General features: G+C 38.0%; 1 protein-coding gene across 2 annotated transcripts in view; it reads left to right on the plus strand.

Moving 5' to 3' along the window:
- Positions 1-25,311, plus strand: part of TRHDE (thyrotropin releasing hormone degrading enzyme) — a 215,319-nt gene that overhangs the window by 124,926 nt on the left and 65,082 nt on the right. For both annotated transcript variants that reach the window (XM_027679720.1, XM_027679721.1), the window contains 2 exons: positions 15,708-15,773; positions 18,063-18,250. In XM_027679720.1, coding sequence (XP_027535521.1) covers positions 15,708-15,773; positions 18,063-18,250 — 254 coding nt within the window. The remainder of the gene's footprint in view (positions 1-15,707; positions 15,774-18,062; positions 18,251-25,311) is intronic.

The raw sequence follows: 25,311 nt of genomic DNA on the forward strand, positions 1-25,311 counted from the left end.
AGATGAGTTAGATAAGTTTCTCATCCAGATGAGTCTTTAAATCAAAAGTATCCTTCCTAAAATCTTGTGTATGTTAAGGGTAAAACTCTCATCTCATTTAAGCCAGTAAGGCTTCTGTCCTTAGTCCAGCAAACTCCATATTCCAGCCAGAAACTTTTAACTGCGCAGATCCATTCATAGAGGAATTCAATAGCACTTTTTCCCAATGAAGTGTGTCGCTCAGGGAAGGAAAAGTTTTAGTGCATACATCTCAAACCCTGTTTTCCTGTTTTTTTCTATGTTTACCTGAGAAATAACAATGTGCAAGTTTTCCTGAAATAAACTGAGAAAAAAAGTTCAGATCAAAGAGTAGCTATGCAGAGATTAATCATAATTACTATAAAGTTGTAATGGAGCTCTGTTTTTTGATTTGAATGGTTTCCTATTAATTCTATTTTCACTGATTCTCTTCTAATTAGAAACTCTTCTGTTTGCTAATGAAAGTCTGTGAAAAATCTAACTCTTAAAATCTGACTAGTGAAAGTCTTGGCATCAGTTCAGTAGGAAGATGATGATTTTAACTAAAAATGGTTTGAAATCCAGATAGAGATTTTCCATGTGTATGTCTGCAAGTTGAACAAAATAAAACCTAAAGTTCATAAGCTTTTTCATAAGCTAAAAATTGTACAATTGGAAATATCTGTCAATCATTTAATTATTTATATTTTGTGAACCTAACAAAATAGTGTTCCTGCACTGTACAGTTGGGAGCCTATAGCTTTGCTAATGATAAGGGAAACTGGAGGACTAGTTTACCCTTTCTGTTGTGCACTGGTTTAGGCATTTTAGCTCTTTAGCTTGGTACCATCACTTGGGATCTAGCATTGTGTTACCTTGAATCCTGTTTTAACATGGAATTCTAGTGTTCGACTAAATGGCCATTCTTGAGGATAGCTGCAAAATCAAGTATTACTACTATTTATAAATCTCTTCAAATAACAAATACTGTGAAAGTGCACTTGATGGTTCCTTTTTCCTGTATTATTTTAATGGCTTGCTGAGTAACTGAGTTCTGAAATACCTCTGAAGCCAGTTTTCCCAGAGAGAATGCTGTGGGAAATGGTATCAAAGACTTTACTAAAGTCCAGGTAGAAAAAATGCACAGCCTTTCCCTCCACAAAGTGTGTCACCTAGTCATAGAAGATCAGGTTGGTCAAACAGGACCTGCCTTTCGTACACACATGCTGGGGAGGCCTGATCCCATGATTGTCCTGCACATGCTGTGTGATAGCCCTCAAGATGAGCTGGCCCATGACCTTCCCTATCAGAGGTCAGACTGAGAGGCCTGTAATTCCCTGTATTCTTCTTACACTCCTTCTTGTAGATGGGTGTCACATTTGCTAACTTCCAGTTGTCTGGGACCTCCCTGGTTAACCAGAACTACTGGTAAGTGATGGAAAGTGGCTTGGTAAGCACTTCTGCCAGCTCCCTCAGTACCTTTGGGTGTATCTAAGAGGTGTAGCAGATAACTGACCATTTTCCCTTAGATAACTGATGCTTCAATTCTGCTCTCCCTCCCTGTCTTCCAGCTCAGGGGGCTGGGTACCCAAAGAACAATTGGTCTTACTATGAAAGACCGAGTAAAAGAAGGCATTAAGTACCTCAACCTTTTCCTTATTCTTTGTCTCTATGTTTTTCCCCATATCCCACAAAGCATGGAGATTGTCTTTAGCTATCCTTTTGTTCTATATTTATATAAACATTTTTTATTGTATTTTACAGAAGTGGCTAGGTTAAGTTCTACTTGGGCTTTGGTCCTTCTAGTTTTCTGCCAGCATAACTTCACAACATCCTTGTAGCCCTCCTGAGTTGCTTGCCCCTTTTTCCAAAGGTCATAAACTCTCTTTTTTCATCCAAGCTGCAGACAAAGCTCTCTGTGCATCCAGGCTGGTGGTGTTCCCTGCTGGCTCATCTTTCAGCACATGGGGGTGGACTACTCTGGCACCTTGAAGATTTCTTTCTTTCCTGGACTCTTTTATATTTCAGGACTGCCTGCCAAGGGGATCTCTTAACCAATGTCGTAAATAGGCCAGTTGACAGTTCTAGTGACCCCTCTCCTTACTTCTCCTAGAATTGAAAACTCTATCATTTCATAATCACTGTGCCCAAGATGTTCTCCAATTATCATATCACCTGCCAGTCTTTCTCTGTTGACAAATGAGAGATCCAGCAGTGGACCTTTTCCAGTTGGCTTACTCACAAGTTCTATCAGGAAGTTATCTTCCACACACTCTAGGAACCTCCTATATTGTTACCTCTCCACTGTATTATATTTCCAGTCAGTATTAATATTGTTTCAGTTCTTTTTAGTGTATTAGCTATGTCCTTAAGTGTTTAAAAGATGATAAAAAACAATAATCTTGTAATTTTATTAAACTAGCATAAACCAAATGAGTAGCCCTTTATTTGTCTATGCATTGTTTCTGGTTTCATCAAAATCAAGGTATGATTCATCGTCTTATTAAGACCTACAGAATTAGGGCTTTTATATAAGGGAAACTTCAACAGATGTGGTAATCTTTGGGTTAAGGAGAGGAAAAGATAAGGTTTAGAGCAAAAAGTAAATAGGATTGCTACCGTTTTTGTCCACTTCCTCTTTTATTCTTAATCTAGTCACATGCTGTCACCTGGTAGGTGGACTTTTTGAAAAGCAGATCGAGATAGCTTGGGGGTGAAAAATCCCTTATAGTCACAGAAAACAATCATGTTAAAAAGAAAAGTTGATGAAGGAGAATGGGGCTCTTTGGTGAATATTTTTTAACATATGATCTGAAGCAAAAGTGTGAATGTGCACATGATTCGTAACAGTTCAGCAAACTGTTCTATCGAGAAGTCTGCAAGAAAGTAAAATTGTGGTAGAGATGCTCAGTTTTACAGATAGATGTCTTTAGAGACATTCATATCTGTCAAGAATAACTCGCCTGTTCCTGTAATGGTAAATATACTGTGGAAAGCCTTTTGATTATAATGTGGAATTTCCACAGTAAAGCTGCAGCCAAGAGACTCTAGTGAAGGTATGATTTCCAGGAAGCCTTTCAAAGACGTGGTGTCTTGAATATGACATTTTCAAACAGAAGATTTAGTAAGAAACAGACAGAACATTCTCACTGTTTTCCTAATAGCACTCCATAGACAGAACCAAAGGAGAACATTGGCTGTAATGAATAATTGAATAATGACAGTAGTAGCCATAGCTGGTAACACCTGCACACAAGAAAGTCACAGCTATTATTTTTGTAGAAAATATCTAATAAATCTTTCCTTTTCACAGTAGGTGTTTCCTGTATTTTTAAAAGTTCTGTCATCTTTCATGATGTGCAGTTTCTTACGCTCCAGGAAAATTCAAGAAGTGCACATCACAATGCTGGTACTCTTCTTACAAAATAGCGTTGCTTTTCAGTCAAAATGCCATTAATCAGGTGAGACAGCGCTTAGAGTATGAAGAGGCTTGGTCAGCACCACTGGCTCTGATTATGTTTCTGAGCTGCACAGATTGATAGAGGAAGAAGCCATAGATTGGCCTTATCATGCGATCATCATAACGTGCAATATGGTGGTAACGTGCAATATGATACTAGATTTGTGTGAGATTTTCTTCTGTATTCTGTTGTTACAATTCTGTGTTCTTGAAATAGATGGTTGCTTACATGACTGGTGTCACTGTATTACACTTTTGGGAAGGTTTTACTGCTTTGTTTTATGCACTTCTTCAAGTGGTTTGGTTTTTTTTCATATTAAATATAGAGAAAAGAACCAGTGATTTGAAGTTCTGGTGGTTAGATGCGTTTAAAGAGGCACCTCCGGTTCTGTGATGAGACATTTCTGCACTAGTTTATTCAAATGTTCTTATATTTTGTTTGATTATTTTGGAGACTCATCTCTATTACTACGTTTGTCAACACTGCATTTCATTTGCTATGTGGCAGCTCATTGATCACATAGATCTGTATCCTTTTGAACTTCACTTGCTGCTATGTATGTGTTCATCACTCACTCTGATTTAGTGCATCATCAGCAGTTTGAATTAGTTACTGTAGGAATCTCTGCTTCTGTGATAAATTCACTGCTTTTGTACTTCAGGCTCCACATTGTACATTTGGAAGAAGAATTTCCATACGGTGCTTTGGATATATGCTGTCTTTTTTGGTGCTGTAGAGTGGCCACCGTATTGAAACAAATTGGTCAGCCTTTCTCAGGAGCTATCTGGGGAAGTGTGACATGCAGGCTGTTAAATACAGCAAGGTTCAGATTTCAGTCACTTTTTATTATCATATTGTTGGCTATTTAGACTTTCTTTCATCCATACTGCTTAGTATTTCCTGTTTTAGACACCTACAATGTGCATGTATGTGTTCTATTTGAATTGTGAATTTGAATAGTCTATGTGAAACCCTATCAGAAACTTTTGAGGTGTAAAAGAAAGCTCTAATATGCTATTTTTCATGTTGTTTGCTGCTTCTGTCCAAGAATCTAGTGGTACATGAATTATATTCGTCTATTTCCACTGTATTATTTAAGAATCTATTTTTTACAGAGTATATTAAAGAGTGTACCCATTTTATCATACCTGTTTATTGTATCTTTATTGCCAATTCACAATAGTTAGCTGTGTGCTGTTTCTAAGAGACATCATTAGAGATGTCTTTCAAGAGTTTTCTGTAAAAACATAAAAGATCTGTAAAAACAAGTGAACAAAAAATCAGGCACCTTAGGATCAGGGTCAGTGAAGCAATGAGCTGTGATGCTATCCTCAGATCAGCAGTGCACATGGAACTACCTGAAGTCTTTCTTTTTTCAGTGGGAGGATGTACCTTTTGCCACCAGGCAGGAGTATCTTTACAGCTAGAGTACCTCTGGTGTCGCAGCTCGTGCATTTACTAGATGTTGAATAAAGTATTTTTCAGTTGATTCTGCACCCATCTCCTCTTGTTTAGAAGAGGACAGAGCGTATGACCTCAGTGAACATCAGAGTATCACCATGGATGTTCTGGTTATTAACTGTCCTTAAGTTAGTTGCCACTGATCCCTTTATATTTTAAACTGTCTCACTTCTACGAACAGTTGTTGAGAACTTGAGCACGTTAAAAGCAGGACATAACAAGTCATAGGAAATCTCATAGGAGCTGACATCACTGTTTTCTAAACTGCATGCCATAGGAGATTTTTAACATTTTTCGCCTTTTCTGGCCCCTCAGCATTTCTTATTGTTTCTAATTTACATCACTCTTGATTTTGGTTAACATTTGTTAAAGGAATTCACTGTTATGGACTGAATTGCTGTAGCTTTTTCCACCTTACACAGGTCAGTAAAAGACAGTAGGTCAGTCTCTTGTGTAAGAAATTTCTATGAGTTGCAGCTCATAGAGTTTATGTGTTCAAAGCACAGCTTCCACTGGCTTCATTGTCAACTGTGAGCACACAGCGTGGCTGCAGCTCAACCTGCAGAGGCACCAAGGTGGACCTCCAGAAAATGTTGATAATTCAATTAACGTTGCTTTAAACAAATCAATGACAATGGAGTGCCTGTACATTTGAGGGGAAATTGGACAAATGTGAGTAAAAGAAAAAGATCCATGAAATTTAGATGTCTATTTTGAAACACAAGAAGATGTTCTGTTAAAGTATTTAGTATTATAAACCATTTCAGGTATTCAGAACAGACCTCACATCAGGTTCAGTCACATGGTCCAGCTCTGCTAGAAATCAGACCACAGTGTTTTCCTGAAATGTATTTTTTTACTTGGTGTGCAAGAAGCCAATCCACAGACAGAGTTGAGGTATTTGATTTATCTATAGTTCTACAGTTTATCGATTATCTAACTGGAAGTCGAACATCAACAGGGCTGAATGTAATGCACCCACCATTAGAGCAGCCATCATGAGTGCTGGTGGTTTTTGCCCTATATAACATAGCTGCTGTGCAAAGGCAACTTTTTTCTAAAATGATGCATTAGCAGAATATTCCTGTTTGGTTACATTAACTCCTTTCCATTCTTTCTGCTCTGCTTTGTGTTCCTGGAGCATTTGGAGCAGGCAATTTTCTTCCCGAACTGTCAGGGATTGCCAAGAGAAGGGAGACATGGGCTCTTTGCTTTCTGCTTCAGGGCCAGGATTTCTCTCTGAGCTTAAGCAGGTTTGAGCTGTTGGTGCAGAGAGAGAAGGACTCTTGTAGCTGCTGAGTTGCCTAAAATGGATCAGTGCTATGAAAAATCATTTTCCTGAAACAAGATCACTTTCCTTCTGACATTTAGAGCTGTGCTCCAGTGAATGAGGACAGCAGAGCTTTTCAAAGGAAAGAGTGACAAAAAAAGGTAAAATGTAATATTTTTCAGTACTGCCTGGTATTGACTGAAATTTTGGAGAAGAATTCAATCTGAGGTGGACTTTTTGAAAGTAGGATTTCAGGTCAAACTACACTTTGGCCATATTGGAGGTCCTAGCAGGGAGAGTTATAAAGAGTGGTAATGGTAGGTGCTGCTGAACCTCAAAGCCAGTGGTGTCCCCAGTGCCCGCGTTCAGAGCAAGGTTACAGATGGCGTTGCCTTCATTAGGAGGAAGTCATGATGTTCGTCAGCTAGGATAAAATTATTGTGTTGCTAAAGCTTCTTACAAAAAGAAAAACAATTAGTATACAAACTACATATAAACAAAGTTTGTTTTCTCAGAACAGGATTGCCCTTTATGGCAATGTTAGAATCAGTCATATTACAGATACTACAGAGGTATTCACTTAGTGTGCCTCCAGTGAGCTTCTATTTTGTTGCATGTGAAATTCAGTTACGACTATTTTCTCCTTCATTTTTATTATGGGAATTATTAAGAATAAGAATGATAGTTATGAATCCTCAGATAATGTCAGCAGGCTGAGCAGCTATTTAAGAAAATGTTTTCCTGATAGGACCTCAGTGCCAACCTTGCCGCTGTTGCTATGAGCTCAGTGGACTTCATAGGGCACTGTAAGTAACACAGTTTGTGTGCAGTACTGCACCTCTTATGCAGAATTTCCATTAGCTCTTCAGAAGTCAGTGAGTGTTTTCAGCACAAGTATTGCAGGATTGAACTCCCAGTTAACACATAATACACATCAGAAATGAAATAAACCTACTTCAGTTTAGCCTAGTAGAGGACATTCAGAAAAAAAGCTGAATCCCTGATGGACAAAACATGTCGTTGTGAAAACTTTCTCCTCCTCCTTTTTCTTCTCTTTCTCTTCCTCCTCCTCCTCCCTTCTCCTCTTTCCCTTCCTCTTCCTTTTCCTTTCTCTATGTACATTTAAAGCTCAGTTAGTGTAGCTAGGTAGACACAGTAGCATATAGCAAGATGTTAGGGCTAATGATTTTTAAGGTGTCTTCATTTTGCAAAATGGAAAAAAAAAGTGCAACTCTAGGGACTGTATTGTATGAAGGTCTTTTGCACCATGAGAAACATTCACTCACTTGATACCAACAACAGATAACTTATAAGCAAAATCAGAGCTTCACTCTTTCCACTTCTCTGGGCATAGTTCAAGTTAATGCAGAGAAATGAGCAGCCAAATAGTCACAATTAGCAGGTGCCATCCAAATGTCTCTGGAAAACATTCCATCATTTTTTTGTGTGCACTAAGACTATATTTATTGAGCAATGTGTGCTTTTAGGTTGAAGTGTATTATACAACCAAACAAGGCAGAACTAAAATGAATTTACAAATTCAGTCAAATATATGCAGTTTAATTTCAGAGGGTGCTTTATTTCTGTAAGATTTGTCCTTAGATCAGTAGTTTAGTACTATTACCAAATAATACAGCAAATACATTTTTCTTTACAGCCAAGCTTAACATACTAGCAGGTGTCTCACTGCACAGCAGATACCATCAGACTCTGCTATGCACTGACTATTCAGTCCTTCTAATTGTTCTCTTTAGACTTCACTTGCAAACTGCTTTGCCACCAGACTTCAACTGCTGTTACTATGTTTCAAAATGGAACCTCCTCCCTCTTCATGTTAGTAGCCATAAGGTGAAGCTGAATTATACAAGGGAAACAAACCTCTCAATTTAATATGTCTGATATTTTAATAAGGATTCTCAGGAAAGCAGGATATATTTTAGAGTAACTGGAAATTTGCCTGAATACAAATTTTGAATCTGTTTTAGATATCCTATTCAGATTGGTTTCACTGATTTGCACTGCAGAAGATTATTAATTGCAAAATTGAGTTCCTTACAGTCATTTGAAGTTTTCTTCAAATTGGAATTAAAATGACAGAGCCATGTTGATTTAGTTGGCTTACTTCTGATTTACAGTACTGGTCTCTTATCAACAAGAAGTGGGTAGAGCAAAGAAAACAATCCCATTGATTTAATGATGACTCTTGCCTCCTTTCTCTTACTAGTTTCTCACTGTGGATGGAACAGGGCACAGATCCTCTCTGGATCCTCTAAATGAATATTATACTATACAATACCATGGATGAGATACTCTCAACATTTCCCTGTTTCTTCTCCCAATGAAATCAATGTTAAAAATCTCATTCACCCATATAATGCCAGAAATTTCAGTTCTGCTGATCTTATTATTTTTATAGCAAATGGGAGTATCATGAATTACAAAGGAAAAAGGACAAAGTAAAATACTATAATTATGTGGCCCATTCAGCATCATTGGCTCCAGAGAAAATTAAGATTTATTTCTATGTGTGATTCCAGGTTCACTCTTCCTGATTAGTAGTTTTAGCTTGCTGTTTGGATATAATGATTTAATTGCAGATATGACATGTTGACAGTGGATATTTTCCAGTTGCTGCTGATTGTGAGCATTATATCACTGTTGTGTGTGAAAAAAGTCTAAATATACTTTTTGAAAATGAAGGGCTGGAATTTCAGCTGGTGTGCAGTGATAGGATTCCACTGAATTCCTTCCCTAGTATTTTGAGTGTCGACTGAGATAGTAGCCCCAAGAGAAGGCAAAACACAGATGAAGTGAATTCTTGCATGACGACTGAAGTATGTTTTACACCTCTCAGGCTTTTTTTTAAGTTCTTTTTACCTATTTGTGAGTTTGAACTAGAAGTTAGCTAAGAAGTTCCTGGTAGGGGACATTTTAAACAGGGTTACACAAAAGTTCATTCAAAGCAGAAGAAGGTAGGAATTGTAATTGGTTTAGTTAAACATCATTGTAGCCCCATGTGGGCACTTTCAAAACAGAAGTTAAATGTCATTTCTCTTTCTTTGATTCCTGATAGTGTGTCATTGTGACTTGAAGTTTCTGAGTTTAGTATACTTCAATTCTGAATGCAGCATCCACACATAAGTTTTAATGAAGGTTAACTAATTCATTGTGAAAATTAGCTTATTGATGAGAAACAACACCATCAACCATTACTTAAACATTTGAAAAGAACATTCATGCATCACTTTTAGAAAAATGCACTTTGAAATAAAATTTTTGTTTCCCTTAAATGTGATACATTGATATCTTAGCTGTCTTCTGAAGTCACCACTGTGTATCTTTCTGTCTAGTCTCTTCATAATTCTTGGCCCATACTTGAACTGGACACTGGCTTAGGAAACCACCATTCTGTTTTCCTCAGTGCTGCCTCCAGCTGCTCATTCACATCCATGCATGGCCACCCAGCACCACTTCATTTATACCAGTGAAAGAGTTTGTAGTCCTCCTTGGTAAAGGAAGGAAAAGTGTCCTTAGTGCAGAACATTAGCTTTACTTCCTATACAGGCCATTTTAGAGATCTAGTTTGCAAAGTAGCATCACAAACAGGGGGATGGGGCCAAGGAGCATCAGAGGTTGTGGAAAGTACTTGGTCTGGCTGTACCACTGAAATATCATCAAACTGTAGCTCTGGGAAGATACAGGACTGTATTTGGTGCTGTGTCTGTATAGAAAACAGATGTGATAATTTTAGTACTAGGTAAGGACTATCTACATAGTTGTGCTTACTATCTGCAGGCGTGACTTTATACTCCTTGTGTGCTTGCTGTTTCAATATCATTTTGATGCTGTTTTTTGTTATTGTAGGTTGAAATGCTTTTCTAGTTAGTTAAATTCTTAGCTTCTGAATAACTTAATTTTTTGTAGTAGGAACACATTTCAATGCAACAGTAGAAGTATAGGAAGAATATCAACATTTTTGATACTCTGGTAGAACTCTGGCAGAAGTATATTCTATGACTCTAGTGTATTCTGTAGGTGGGCAGTTTTTACAAGACTGCCTGGAAGCAGTTTTGGGCACTTTTACTATAACTATGTAGAAAGTAAAGCACTTGTTTGGCTTACTTGACCTAGAAAAATCTGTTTCCAAGGTTTTTCTTAGCTGGCATTGCAGCAGTGCTTTGATAAGTGGTCTGATCACAAGTGGTTTTTTCAGTTTGGAGGTAGCTGTGCAGCTTGACTCACTGGTACAAATTAATTCTTGACACAAATAGAGTTAACCCCCATCTAATTTGCCTTACACAATGTTTGCCATGACCAATAAGGTGAATTTACCTACTCTTTATTTATATTACCTGCTCTGCTGCTTGCCTGACTGCCCAGCCAGGAAGGTGGTCACTTCTCTTCCTTAAGGCAGTTTCTCAAGGGTTAGTCTGTTGTACAGCTGAAAAATACTGTTAAACCTACTTGACTATTTTAGCTTTTCTATTCAGTAGTCTTCCTCTCTTATGGGGATATTCACTGCTTTGTAGCTTGCTGGTAGCACTTTACCATTGATTCTCACTCTTCCTTGTTTGTCACTCACCTTTGCAAACATATGCAGTATTTTCCTCCCTCTGACCCTTGCCCAAACTTTTTTATTTGAATGCTAGGCAATGTCAAGGTAATATGCAATAGCAACTTTGATGTTAGTAGTGTGAGGGAAGGGAGGAAAAAGATGACATGTTATAGTCAGTGAGTCAGCATCTGTCAGTGTGTGGTGGCTTAAGTATACAAATTTCTAGGAAAACAAACATACTGGATTTGATACCAGGAGCCTTAGAGCCTGGTTTCCACCTGAACTAAATGCTTTTATTTGTAGCTTTAAATCTTCAGTGATATACAGCAGTCATGTATAAAACCATTCAATAAGAACATATTGTAGGCTGAAGGGAGGAAGATGTGTACCGAGGAGTAGAAATGAAATATACAAAAGAAAAGTAGAGGCAAGTCTGCTGTTTCCTGAGTCCTGAGAAAGGAGGAACATAGCCACAAGAATTTGAGACCAAAATAGTTTGCTACTTTTTCCTCACTTATATAGATAGTGGAATTTCCCAGTTACCTTTAGGAGAAAAAATAAGTTATTCAATGCCCGTCTGTTGCAGATCTCAGCACCACTCATGAAAGTCAGGACAGGAGCTGTTCCTTCAGCCAACCAATCAACTTTATACAGATTAACTGAGAAAGGAGTTTGGTCCTAGAATTGATATTTCAGTTCCTGGTTATAGATCTAAATTCTCCTCTGAAAGTAAGATGCGTGTTTGGAGACTTGTTCCCCCTTTACAGCTGTTTAACCTCTTGGTATTTATCAGTCACTACCTTTTATTGGTTGTGAGCATTATCATATTTGGATGGTGGGGAGGTTCATTTTTTTGAAATGAAGAGGCTCAATTCCTAGCTAATATTGCAAATTAATATTGCAAACATATGAAAGACTTTTTCCTTTTAAATAATCTCCTTTTCTTAAAAAAATCTAATACAATGAAAGGCCTGCAAGCTTAATCAATACAGCATTACTTAAAACATCTTTCAAAATTCTTTAGCACTTTTGACTATATTTTTATGACTGTTCAATTTATCTGCTTCAGATTTCAAGTAATAATTTCAAAAGCAATGAGCCTATTAATTTTTTTTGTGGGGGTATTAAGATTATTCTTTGACAACATATTATACTACAATCTAAATCTTTTGGGATTTCTTAAAAAAACTTATATTTTTGTTGTGCAGTAAATGGACTGAGTTTTCATGGTATGACAGATTCAGGATATTTATTTATTTATTTGGTTTTTTGTTTGATGTTAGAAATTGCTAAAACATGTGTCAGAAAACCGCATTGTCTGATTAAATTTTTTATTGATAGAGGTGAATGGATCGTATTCCAGTACTTGTTTTGGCAAAGAGTGGCTTCATATTTTAACGCCAGGAAATTAGGAAGAATATTACAAGTGGATGCTTACTGGAAACGTAAACCCAAATGATCATTTTTGTGTGTGTGTTTGATTAATTTTCATGTTGAGTGATGCTGCACTAGGGTCTTTCTACTTTCCCCATGACAAAAAAGAAATTTAGGGGCAGCATTACAGTGAAGGAGAAAGGAAGAGTTGTACAAGAGCACTCTTTAATCTTGAATTGTTAAGATTTTCATGCCATCTTTTGTCCTTACACATACTGTAGGGTTATAGCTGAAAGGAAGGTGGCTAATGTGTATCTTCGTGCTCCAGCATACTCCAGTTGATGGAGCAGCTTTTGTGGGTGATAGACTTGCAAGTTTATGATGGGAAGCAGCCTTGCAGCCAGATGGTTTTGGGCATATGTGTTTATAAATAAGTAGCTTTAAGTCACTTTGCCTCCTTTGGAGCTGTGCTGAGCGCAGCTGAGATTCAGACAGCTGTGTTTTCAATGTCATTCTCCTTTTCTGTTCTGTGGCTTGCATCTCTCTTCTATTTGCTTTGGTTTTTCTATTGAATGTGCGGGCAAAGGGGTGGTTAATACTCCTGCCCTGGAGAATTACTGTGAATGAGAGCGTACATTCTGCCTCTTTGCAAGCTACTTAAGACTTAGATATGGGTCTCCAGGAGGAAAAATGCATTAGGTTCCTGCTTGTTCTATCCTTAGAACGGACAAGTGGGGTGTGTACACATCTTTGGCTCTTGTTTTACTACTTCCTGATATGTATTGGATGGTGATACATGTAAGCCTTTTATCTTATTTTTTAAGTTGAGTGCTGTCCATGGAAGATACTTCAAGAGAGGTTGATAATCTGGTAATGAAAGTTCATGCTGGATCATAGAAACCCTAGCTATCTTTGGAGTCAGCAGCTGGGGAGGTGGTAACAAAGTGGAACTTTGCAGCAGAGCTGGAGGTGGTTGGATCTGGCAGTGTTCAGTATAAAACCAAGCTCTCTGAGGGAGACACATTCAATACAGATCTGTAAAAGCATGGATGGCTTGGGGTGAGTGACGTAGGGAACAGTAATGCACTATGTCTTTTAGTGCCAGGACTAGGAAGCAGCAGATAAAACCAGCAGACGGGCAGGTGTTTGAAAGAGGAACCTTGACACAACAGATCACCAAAGTGGGAAATGATTTTTCATAAGATGTTGCAAATGCTAAACACTTATATAGGTTCAGAAGGCAACCAGCCAAATTCATGGAAGATAACTATTGAATACAAGGATACTAATCTGCTCAGGACTTCTTGTGCCATGAAGTGCTGGATGATGGAAGAGCATTCTAGGGGGGTACCACTGTATGCTTTTCCAGTTTTATACCCTTTCCAGGTGCCTGCTACTGGTTATTGTTGAAAACAGGATATATGAGGATATTTCATGGGACCTGCTTCAGAAGCCTTTTGGTGCCTGTAGAAAGTGCACTAAGATTTGGGATTGCATTGTAGATTTATTACTGAAAGCCTGTGTCACTTAGGACTGTTTTTTGTGTAGTATGCTTTTGACAGCAGTCCTAGTGTGATGCTATATTTAAGGTCTTGATGCAATTTTTATTTCATAAAATAATGAAAAAATTGATGATTACCTGTATGGTACCAGGATTGTACTTGGATGTTGTGTTTCTCATTGTATTTTCTTATTTCATTGTAAAGGTTAGGATTCCTTTTGTTTTCCTTTGTGAGATAAACATGTTAGATTGGAGGATAATAAATTTTTAACTGACTGACAAGCCACATTTAAACCTCCCAATCTGTGTATTGGGAGGAAAAAAACGAACTAAACAAAACCCAAAAGAAAAGGGCGGAAGTATTTAGTCTCTTTGCAGTCTTCCTGAAAGCAAAATGCAAAAATCAAATAAAATGTCCAATGGTAGATTGGTAAGCATGGAGTCCTCAAGTGTTCCGCCCATTTTATTTTGCTCTGTAACAATTCTGAAAGCATCTCTCAGAAGGAACAATATATGCAGCATTTTCTTGTACTGCTTAGAATGCGGATTGTATATTTGTTGTTATTTATTTACCTTGTCCTACTTTTGTTTATTCCTATTTTAGCTTTCTAATTTGCAATTCAACTTCTTTAGCTTTGGAAGTTATTAAATATTTCACTGTGCCTTAAGTGATTCTGTATTTTTAGACAAAATGGAAGCCCTGAGTGCTATAGATGCAGACTATATAATACTGTCTTTTTTCCGAGTTAGTCTCATGACATTGTTAAGACTCAGCACTGCATTTACAGAGTCGGTGTTCTCATTTAGCCTTCCTAGTTTGTGATTAAATGGGAGTTGCTGCTTGTCTTACTATGAGTTGGCTGACAAAAGCTAAATCTGTCACAGGTGCTACAATTTGTGTATCAGAAAATTTGTTTTCCAAATACTAATTATTCCCAAAGTATCTTACTTCACACAAAGCACAGTCAGCAGATTTGTCCCAGTTTTATCATTGTGCTGTAAATTAGGGTTTGTCTTCTAGGGTTTGTAAAGTGAAGATGGTAGAAATTCAAATGCAGGAGAACCAATTGATTTACAACCTCTGATGTGTTTTTGCACTTAATTCTTCCAATTAAAATGCTTGAAATGTATATTATTCAAATAATCACTGCTAAATTTCACTTCTGTAACTACATGAGCTGTTGTCTAGGGACATAGGATAGCAGGAAAAAACAGTGTTGTCTCTTGAGAAGTCATTTAAAATAGGAAGTGTTTTATGTCTGAAAGACCTAGACCTAAGCTGGTCATATGATTAAACTATTAATTTGGGAAGTTACTTTAATATGATGGAAGCTTATCAGGAATTATCTTACTGGTTGTTATGGGGGAAGAATGGACCTCAGTTATTGAAACTGTGGTGGAATAAGTGCAAGCATTCAGTTTATACCCTCCTCAGATTCTGTCATGTATGGAGTGAAAATATGCATGTAGGTACCTGTGCTCAATCACTGAGTTGGGTTCCTGTCACCTGTCCTCTACTGCTCCTTGTCATGGTGAGTCTTTGTGATAACCCGTTACAGCCCCAGTTGCCAGTATGGTGTATTTTGACATTGAAGGGCCAGGATCTCCCTAGATAGGAGTTTGTAGTTCAGATAGATAGGCTGTTTTCAGTTAAATCTTTTGTAATGAATTCAACAGTCATCTGAGTGAGTAAATTTTTGACACTAGATGCAGAATGACCTGCTAAAATGGCAATTGGAACTGGGTTTCAGCAGCTTTTCCTTTCATTGCTGAGAATTATCTAGGAATCCCTTCTAAGATTAGACATCTATCTTAAATAGATATTCAAAATATTCAGTTTATAGATTGACCTACACAGAAAAGAACATTGAATATTGTAAATGAAATTTTTAGCAACAATTTTTGCATTGCAAACTAGCTTAAGAAACTGTTTATTTATTCCCTTAGGATGAACATATTGTATATTTCTAGATTTCTAACAAATGCAAGCATTGATGTGATTTAACTTCTAATAGCAGTGATTCACAGCTCTAGCTGTTTGGCTTGTGTACAGTAATACTGCTTTGTATTTTTATTTTATTTCTGTAGGACTATTTAACCATTCACAAGTATGGCAATGCAGCCAGAAATGATCTCTGGAACACATTGTCAAAGGTAAAATGCTTTTATCTATTGCACTAAGGGATAAGCAGGAATTTACTGTGCTATTTTTCTTGATGAGGTTAGAAGTGAATAGTGCATATTGAGGTCTTCAAACCCCAGAATAAATACAAAAATTGATGCCAAGAAATTCCATTTGAGTTAACCTAGTAGCAATATTAAAATATGGTTTTTTGCAGCATTTCTATTCTTTGTTATGTTAGAATATATTTTTTTGCATGTGCTATGTCACTGGTGTGTAGTGAAAGATACTTCTTCATGGAATCTGCTGTCATTGACTTCAGTGGCAGCATGCTGAGGCCCATAAGCTGCAAAAGACTTGGCTTGTGTTTCTAGAGCCTGGTCTGGGGATTTATAAGGAAAGAGTATAAGTTTCATAAAGTGAGCCAAGCCTGCCTGAATTTCTTCTCTATGGGGCTAATCTGAGCTGGTCTGGGACTTCTCCAGAAATAAAGACAGAGTACAAGGCAATGCAGAGTACAGTCAGGGAGCTTTGGATAAGTACCAGCCCAAGCCATATAGAACATGGCAATCTAATTGTAACTATTGACATCAAAGCTAGATTTCAGCTGGAGGTCAAGACATCTGCATTTATCTAGACAAGCAGGTGTGTACATGTAAGCTAGGTGTCCAAGCTCCAGTTGTTCTCAGTGAGTCTTAAGTTGCCCATTCATAGACTTCTAATAGTGTTTACCTTAGTTTATCCTGCCTGACTACCAGCTGCCACATGATATAAGCATGTCCATTGTAGGTACACCAGTTCTGAAAGAATGCGTTGAGTATTTTAGGACGTGTCATTTGATACTTGGTGAATAGGAACAACTGGAGTCTCAGAAATCTAGTCAATAGAGTCAGCACAGCATAGAGAGCAATTCAGTTGACCAGCCATTATATGATTATTTTATAAAGAGCCTGAACTTCTGACTGTTGACTAAGGACTTGAAATAGTTGCTCAAATATAGGCAACTAGGGCCAGAATAGGTGCAGTAGGATGTCCAAGACATTAAGGTGTGTCTAATCAATTTAACATAATTGTTAAATTATGTTATATGATATATGGAGAAATCTGTGCTCTTCTGAAGTGGCAGGTAAAGGTCAAATGACATTAACCACATACATGTGGGCAACTGAACCAAGTCCTATGTCTGTACTGACTGCTAATGAGTTGAGACATGTAATACACAGTCAGGCTTTTAAATCTATGTCTTAATCTGAAGCTGAATGCCACTGCAAAAGTCTTTTTTGCTTCTCACCTGGTGCTTTTCTCTGTTAAAGCCTTTGGGACAGTTCTGGGTGATGGAAGGTCAGAGGGATGTATGTAGTCTTGAAAGAACTGCAGAATACACAGCTAATAAAGTAGAACAAAAATGAGACTGTATTTTGGTCTGTAACCACTATGGCTATACTGTATGCTCATATCTATTGTTACAGCTAATTCTGTTTGCCTCAGCTGTAAATGCGTTTGTTGTCAGCCACTTTGTTCCAATTGCAGCTTCAGTTCTGAAGACATCTTCTGCTTGTATTCATCAGAGGTTGCTCGGTCTGTGATCTCGGACTGTGTTTGACAGCTAGGAACATTTCCGTAACTGAAGAACAAATGATGCCTGTCATTCTCCTCATGCCAAGTCTCACCTCCCATGAGACTTGGTAGTATCTCTTTGTATTTCAGCTGAAAATCCACTTGTAAACCAGCATTTTTATTGACGTGTAGAATCAAATATGAACACATTAATCCTCCATGTGTTATGACAGGTGCAGTTTATGAAGCAGCAGGGGATATCTTGGAATACACAGCCTCCCTTTGGACATAAGGGACAATATTTTCAAATAACTAGTCATTTGATTTTCAGAGCAGAAGAGCTCTGTTAATTTAGAGCCCTTCAAATGTGCCTTGTTGGAGGTGCCCTAGATCAACTAACACTTTTTTAAACTTAGCTGGTCAGGAATATATTTTGGAGACAGCCACCCAGTATTTCTGTGGCTGTTGTTAAAATCCTGTAAAGCAGGTGCCTGAGTGATGTGGGAAACATGATTTTCTGACTGTCACTCTCCTCTCTGTTAAGATTACTCAATATTTATTTTTAAGAAGTACAGAGGCTTTTGGTTCAGTTATGTAGTGTGTGTATTGGGTGTAAACATCCGTGTGTGTCTGCACACACATGTGATGGTTATTTCAACCTCCAAAACCAGTTATGATCTCCAGCACCAAAAAAAAAATAAAAATTTTACGTGTTGGGTGATGATACTGCTTCAATGTATTGAAACTTTTCTTTTTCCTTCAAGGCTTTAAAAAGGGTTGGAAAATCGGTAAATATCCAAGAAGTAATGGATCAATGGACACTACAGATGGGTTATCCTGTTATCACTATCTTGGGAAATGAAACTACAGACAACATCATAGTCATCTCCCAAGAGCGTTTTGTTTATGATAGTGATGCTAAACCCAAGGATCCTTCTCGTGGAGACAACAGGTACTTATATTTCTCAATATCTTTCAAGAAGCTGTAATAGTTTAAGTAAGTGCTTTATGTGAAGATGGCTCTTTAGAAATCTGAGCTTTGCTTGGTATCAATAGCATGTGGTGACCCTTCCGTTTGAACTGTAAAGTTGAGGCTAGTTAAAAGAATTGAAAAAAATTTCCCATTTGCATCCTGACAGTTCTCTGTGACAGCATCTTTCATCACACATCTGTTTCCTCTCCTTTTCTTTTGATTTTGTCACACTCCATGAAGTAATTTGGAATGTGGTTGTAAGGTCTGATACTTCTTTTTAAGAAATTGTTTGGAGTGGACCTCTCCATGCTAATACATTGAGTAGACAGATGTAAATGTGTGTCAGATACATACTTTGCTTGACTTGGGAAACAGTCAGGAGCTGAACTGGACCTCTGTACAAGGCAGGGGGTTCTAGCGGTTTCATTTTTGAAGCCAGCTGAACTGGTCCTATGGGAACTGTAACATTGGCTGAAATCGGCATCTCTGCCTCTACCCTTTTTCCACTTATATTGTTTTTTTCCTGCTCCCAGCTGACTCCACACACTTCCTTCATTCCAGAGACAAGCTGACATTCCTGGCTGATCCTGGAGAATCCTCATTGTTTAAAGCAGTTTTGGCATCGTATTTTAAGGCTGAGAATATAGAGCTTATGATAGAGAATTGCAAGATAGCCTTTGAAGTTTCTGTGTTGACCTGTTAATGTTGCTGGGAAAGAGGACGCACTGTCAACCTGAAATACTCTGTGTTTGTCCAGTAGATTTAAATTATTAAAATTTAATATGAAATTTTGGTTGACATGTCTGGAGCTCGTAGAATATTCCTGTTGAGGAAGGCCTAAAATTATAGTTACATTTATTGGAAAGTGTTTAGAAGCTTATTATCCTTTTCTAGAACATGAATATTATGGAACTCAAACATGACACAGAGTAAATAGTTGTTTTTCTGGCTGTATTGGAGCAAACTAGGAGGGTATTAAACATCTGTTTAAGTTCTGGGCTGAAATGATTTCCTTTTTGAAAAAGAGATAAAACAACTGAAGGTGGAGTGTTGAAAGTGTTCATGACTCACTGTTCAGTGCAGCAGGAGAGAGATTCTCCCTTATTCACCTGAAAATTTCTTTTGTCCAAGTGTATATATGTGTAATGTAATGTGAGTGAATTTTACTAATCAGAAGAGCAGAGATTATTAGTTTTTTGATTGACTAAAACAGATATGTTAAGCCTTTTAGGTATTGCAGAGACTTTCTTAAATAGATTTTCTAGGTATTCAGTATTGATTGAAATAACTGCTGCTGTATTTCATGTGTAAAGACTACTGGGTGTGTAAATGAAATCAGGAGTGATGTGGTAGGTTGACCTGGCTGGATGCCAAGTGCCCACCAAAGCTGCTCTATCACTCCCCTTCTCAGCTGAGCTGAGAAAGACTCATGGATCGAGATAAGCACAGGGAGAGATCAGTCACCAGTTATTGTTACAGGCAAAACAGACTTGACTTGGGGGAAAAAAAAATAAAATTATTTCCAATCAAATTAGAGAAGGGTACCATATAAATACAATGAAATCTTAAAATATCTTCCCCCCAACCCTTCCTCTTTCCAGGCTTAACTTCACTTCTGATTTTCTCTACCTCCTTACCCCCAGCAGTGCAGGGTAATAGGAATGGGGCCTGCAGTCAGTTCATCACTCATTGTCTCTGCTGCTCCTTCCTTCTCAAGTGGAGGTCTGCTCCAGTGTGGGGTCCCCTACAGGCTGCAGGTGGATCTCTGCTCCACCGTGGACCTCCATGGGCTGCAGGGGCACAGCTGTCTCACCATAGTCTGCACCATGGACTGCAGGGGAACCTCTGTTCTGGCACCTGGAGCACCTCCTCCCACTCCTTCTCCACTGACCTCAGTGTCTGCAGGGCTGTTCCTCTCACATATTCTCCTTTCTCCAACTGCTCTTTCCCAGCAGTATTTTCCCCATATTACCCCAGAAGCACTACCACTGTCACTTATGTGCTTGACCTTGGCCAGCACTGGATTGATCTTGGAGCTGGCTGGCACTGGCTCTGTTGGATATGGGGGAAGCTTCTGGCAGCTTCTCACAGAAGCCACCCCTGTAACACTCCTGCTACCAAAACCTTGCCATGCTAACCCAGTACAGGTGAGAATTAGATTAATTTTATTTTCATATGTGACATTAATTCATAATTTAAACTGTATCTTGCAATATGTGAAACAGTATTATTCTACACCAGCAGGGCAACTTCTGCTGGGTTTCTTGGGAGATTTTGTCCACAGATTTTATCACAATTATTATTTCTAAATATTGGAAATAAGATTTACTGCTACAGAAAGCACAAAGAAAGATACCAACATGAGCCCTGCCAGGAATTTAGTGTCCTAACAGGCAGTACAGTACATATGTGTATCTCCTTGGGCAAGCCTCTTTGCCCTTCTTTTCCCTCTTTGGATTTGTTTTTTTCTGTGCTTCCATGTCCTTTTAACCACTAATGGGAAGGCCCTTGCCCAAGGAAAGCTTTACAGATGAATTATTTACTCCAGCCAGTTAGAAGGCAAGGTTAATTTGCCGCTTCCCAGTTGAAATTATTTGAAAGTCATATTATGTAAGTATAAATAGAAAAGAACAGGAACTATATACATTTAGCAAAAGGTGAAACTTACCTATGCCATTCACCTTTCAAAAAATATCCATCAACTTACAATAAAGTCTTATGGCTTAGTTATAAATCGGTGCCTGGAGTGTTATAAAACTGACCATGCAATTTGTTCGTGCACTGCCCACAGGAACACGTGGCTAGATATGTACAATGGCTCTGTGTCATTAATGTCCTTTCATATTGACATATTAAGTAAAAAGCAAGACTGACATACTGAAAATAAACTTAATCTTTTAGCCAGCAATGACCTAGATATTTTTCAGGGTTTTTTTTGTGTGATATCTTTTTTTTTCCCCCCACTGGAGAAGTCACTATTACTTCAGTTACTGTGGTAGCAGTAGACAGGGAAAATCACATTACTGTGTGGCCATTTGATAATTCATGATGCATTACTCTACCTTGGTTTTTAACATTGAAAGAGCTGAGCTTTGTATGACATGATACAGCTTTTCTACAGGTACACCAAGAGGGGTGATAACTGGAATGGAAAGAGCACATTGAGGGACATTAAGCACTACTGGGTTTGCTGATGTTTGATGATGAGATCTATCTATCTATCTATCTATCTATCTATCTATCTCATCAACGTACAGTCATTGGAGGTGTTACATATCAGTGGCCTCATTCACAGTCCAATAAAGTTGGTACTTATCTCCCCTGAATGACCTATGAATTTAGGCATTATACGCCTGGCTTCCTGGGGAGCCATAGTAGGCACTATAAATAATGGGGAGCAAATATTGTTTATGCCACATTTGAGGTCATGGTCTTGCAAGGCAGGCAACATTGGCTTCCTTAGGGTAGTTTAACTATGGATAAATTTTGATGATCATTTTAAACACCATAAAGAGTAGAGCTGCACAAAACACAGAAAAATGTACAGGTCCAGGCCTTTCCAGGAGTTTATCATCTAAACAGACAATACGGTTTGCACTGGAAGGCTCCAGGGAAGACTCTTAAAGCATCCATCTGCCATATAGTCTTTAGTTATCCAGAGGTGGGGCTGTAGTTTGGTATGGCAAAGCAATAAATGTCAATTCTATTGCCTTCAAAATGATGAGGAGTTTAAATTTCTGGTTCAGGTGCTCTCTAGGCAAATTTAACTTTGCCGTACTTTAGAAAGAGTCACTTTAGAGTAGGTCTTTCAGATGTATCTACTGCATAAGAAATGTAAATAAAGAGTCAACCAAGTATTTCAGAACCATTTTAGTTTTATAAAATGTCTGTGCTTTTCTTTATGCTAGGTATTTATGCAGCAATTAACTGTTAAAAATGAAAGTGAAGCTGCATGTGTAATTTTTCTCTCTGAAATCATGTAGAGGAATACAGAAACAGCAAGCAGATTTTTCTAAGTGATAAATGGTAAAAGTAAAAGTTGTTGATACCTTTGGCAGTGGTTGATGCCTAATCTATTATTGTAAGTATCTTTAATTCTTCTACAGAAGAGAATGATTACATATAGTTGATTTTCCAATCTCATGTATATTTGGGCTCCATGTCTTTATACCTGCAAAGAAATGTGTTTCAACAGCCATACATATATAAACTGTGATTTAACTCTGTGTATAGAATTGACTGTAGGGCATGCTAAGCTCTAATATTTGGCCTGAAATTATAGAAGGCATACAATTTCATTTCTTTGCAAACTGAACACAGATTTTGCTTGACACTTACACAGTCACATGATCCATAGTTCTCATTTTATGAGAAAATAAAACTAACAGTGACAGACACTCTTTCTAGAAATGTCATTCCTTAGTATGGCCAAAATCACCAGCTTTGATTTGAATGTCAAAGCGTATGGTTGGTACAATGCTTCAGTAGAAATTTCAACTTATCCAAGCAAAACTTTAAAACTCCTATAATAACTGTATAATTCATATTCTACCCCCAAATAAAAATCCTTTATTTAAGTGTAGGTTTGGTCCTGGACTCCTGTATACCTCTGTGAGAATGGTTTATGCCCTTACATTATAAGGCTACAGGGGAGAAGGTGATATTACATCTGACAGGGTTCACTGGGTTTCCCTGCTGACAGAAAATGATGATTTTGAGGCACTAGTCTCATCCATCATTACAAGAATGGCTCACAGATATGACAAGAAATTTTATGAAAAATAATCTGTGGTCTAGGCAATAAACTAACCAGTTTTGATGAAATCCATAAACCTTTTATATACTCAATTGAAGAGCAGACCAAAGCTTTCTGGTTGTGGGTATGTTTTGCCTTTTAAAAATATATAGAGTTTGTATCTTCAAAAGTGGAGAAATAACCTTTCTAATGTTATCAAAATAATTAAGTTAATGTTGCTGGCATAATATTCATTTATACAGTGTTCTTATCATGCATGCAGTTTCCATAGCTAATCTTTGCTTGTTCATGATAATATCCTAAAGGCAAGTGTCTTACTGGGTGTTGAACACAGCTAGCTGTGAGGAAAGAGAAAAAAGGAAGATGTACAAATTGGGATATGAACAGGATATTCATACGTGCTATGGTGTAGTAATCCTCTATGCCTTTCTCCATGTACTGGAACTAGGGAAAATTCGGTCGAATGGTGCAAGCCAGGAACATGACCATCAAAACTAGAGCTGTACAGGCTCATGGGCCTAACACTGTGTAGTAATTATGACAGCTGAAAGGCTTTACAATGGATGGCAGAGCTGCTCAGCAGTCACTCCAAGATGAATGATTAAATTCAGAATTTATTTCCATTCAGGTCTCTTCTGAATTCCTGCACAAAGTTCATTTATTTGTTCAGGCTTTGCAGAAAAAGGGCTGTGCTTGTCCCCTTTACTGGTAATTATTTGCATAGTAAAAGCATAGCTGTGTTTGGATATCACCATGTATATTCTTATTCAGTTGTAGGATGTTGTCACTTGAGCAGTGATGGGGAACTTACTCTGTCCACTTAGGAGTGGTTAAACTAAGGAGCTGGTTAAACACAAAACAAAATTTTAGGAGCACAAGGGGAATGCTGATTAGTATCTATGAGATGTTCTTAGAGCAATTGTGGATTAATGTAGCATATGTAGTATTAATTAGGTAATAAAAAAGGACCATAATATGGACAAATATTATTCCATAAACTGAGGAAAGAGGGCTAACAAAATATAAATAGAAAAAGAAGTGCTCATTTACCTCCCTGTCTCTGGGAAGTATCCTCTAATCTTCCATTTTCTCATGTCCTCTAAGTGTTTTCTTGCTATGCCTTTCATCTTTGCTATACCTGAAACATTATGCTTGTGTCAGCATTTGTACCAGAAACAACTTTTGTGTTGCTACCTAGGGAGTAGATGTGGTACCCTAGTTCATTTGGATTGACCTCAGTACCCCTATATCAGCTGTAATAATGATGAAGGGAACAGGCTCCAGGAAAGGAAGGTACGGTGTATTAGACACAGAGGAAATGGAATTAACAGAAACGAGATGAAAAAATCAAGAGCCCTTAGTGGATCACAGAACTGTGTGTGAACACTGCCAGATACTGATTTAACCATTTTTTTTAGCTAGTCAATCAGGGACTTGAAAATACTTTTTCTTGCAGAGGAAAACCGTGGGGCTCTTCTTCTCTTCACATGTGCACTGGAGCAGAGGCCAGGTCTGTGACACCAATTGATCTTGTCCTTTGATGGGTATTGGGACAGTCCTTGACCCCAGCAGCCTGAGAGAGGACAGTGCTGTGCAGAGTGCTACTGCTCCAAAGGAGTGGGCGCAAGGGCTGCCTCTGTGAGTGACCTGGAGTAAGCCTGCATGCCTCAGCATGTGCCAGAAGAGTGCTTTTGCTGTTGGGTGTTGGTGTTTGCCAGCCCAGCCCTTGTGCTGTGCTCTACTTATTGAAATATGATTTTTTTTTAACATAAAGGCCACTAGAAAGTACCATTTTTTGTGTTGCCTTTTCATTTTTTAGAGGCTTTTCTGATTGTTGCATATTTTTTTAAATCAGAATAGGAAGTGCTTTTAAAATCTGTTCCTGTACATATCTGTGCTCATGTGTCCAGCAAGATTATGATTTTGCTGCTTGCAAAGATCTCAGAAATACCAATTCTAATTTAGCGCTTTATTTCCAAAACTATTTCACAGCTTCTATTTGCAAGAAACTTCTCTCACTGGGAAACTTCCAGGATGCTCTGGCATGTTAGTATATGGGCAACTTTTAGTGTTAGAATTTGCAGAATGCTAAAGAAGTGTTTTGTGTCATTGCTTCCTGTGCAGTGGCAGCACTGGTATCCTGACAGAAGCTAGGCTGACAGGGAAAAGCTGCTACTGCATTTTATTATCACTCCAAAATGTGTCACTTTTCTCATCTTATTTGCTAATACTAACTCTCAGGAATTCCTAGATACCCAAACTAGTTAATTAACTCACATTAATT

Source organism: Neopelma chrysocephalum, unplaced genomic scaffold, assembly GCF_003984885.1.
Source record: "Neopelma chrysocephalum unplaced genomic scaffold, ASM398488v2 Primary Assembly neopelma1_59, whole genome shotgun sequence".
Taxonomy (NCBI): Eukaryota; Metazoa; Chordata; class Aves; order Passeriformes; family Pipridae; genus Neopelma; species Neopelma chrysocephalum.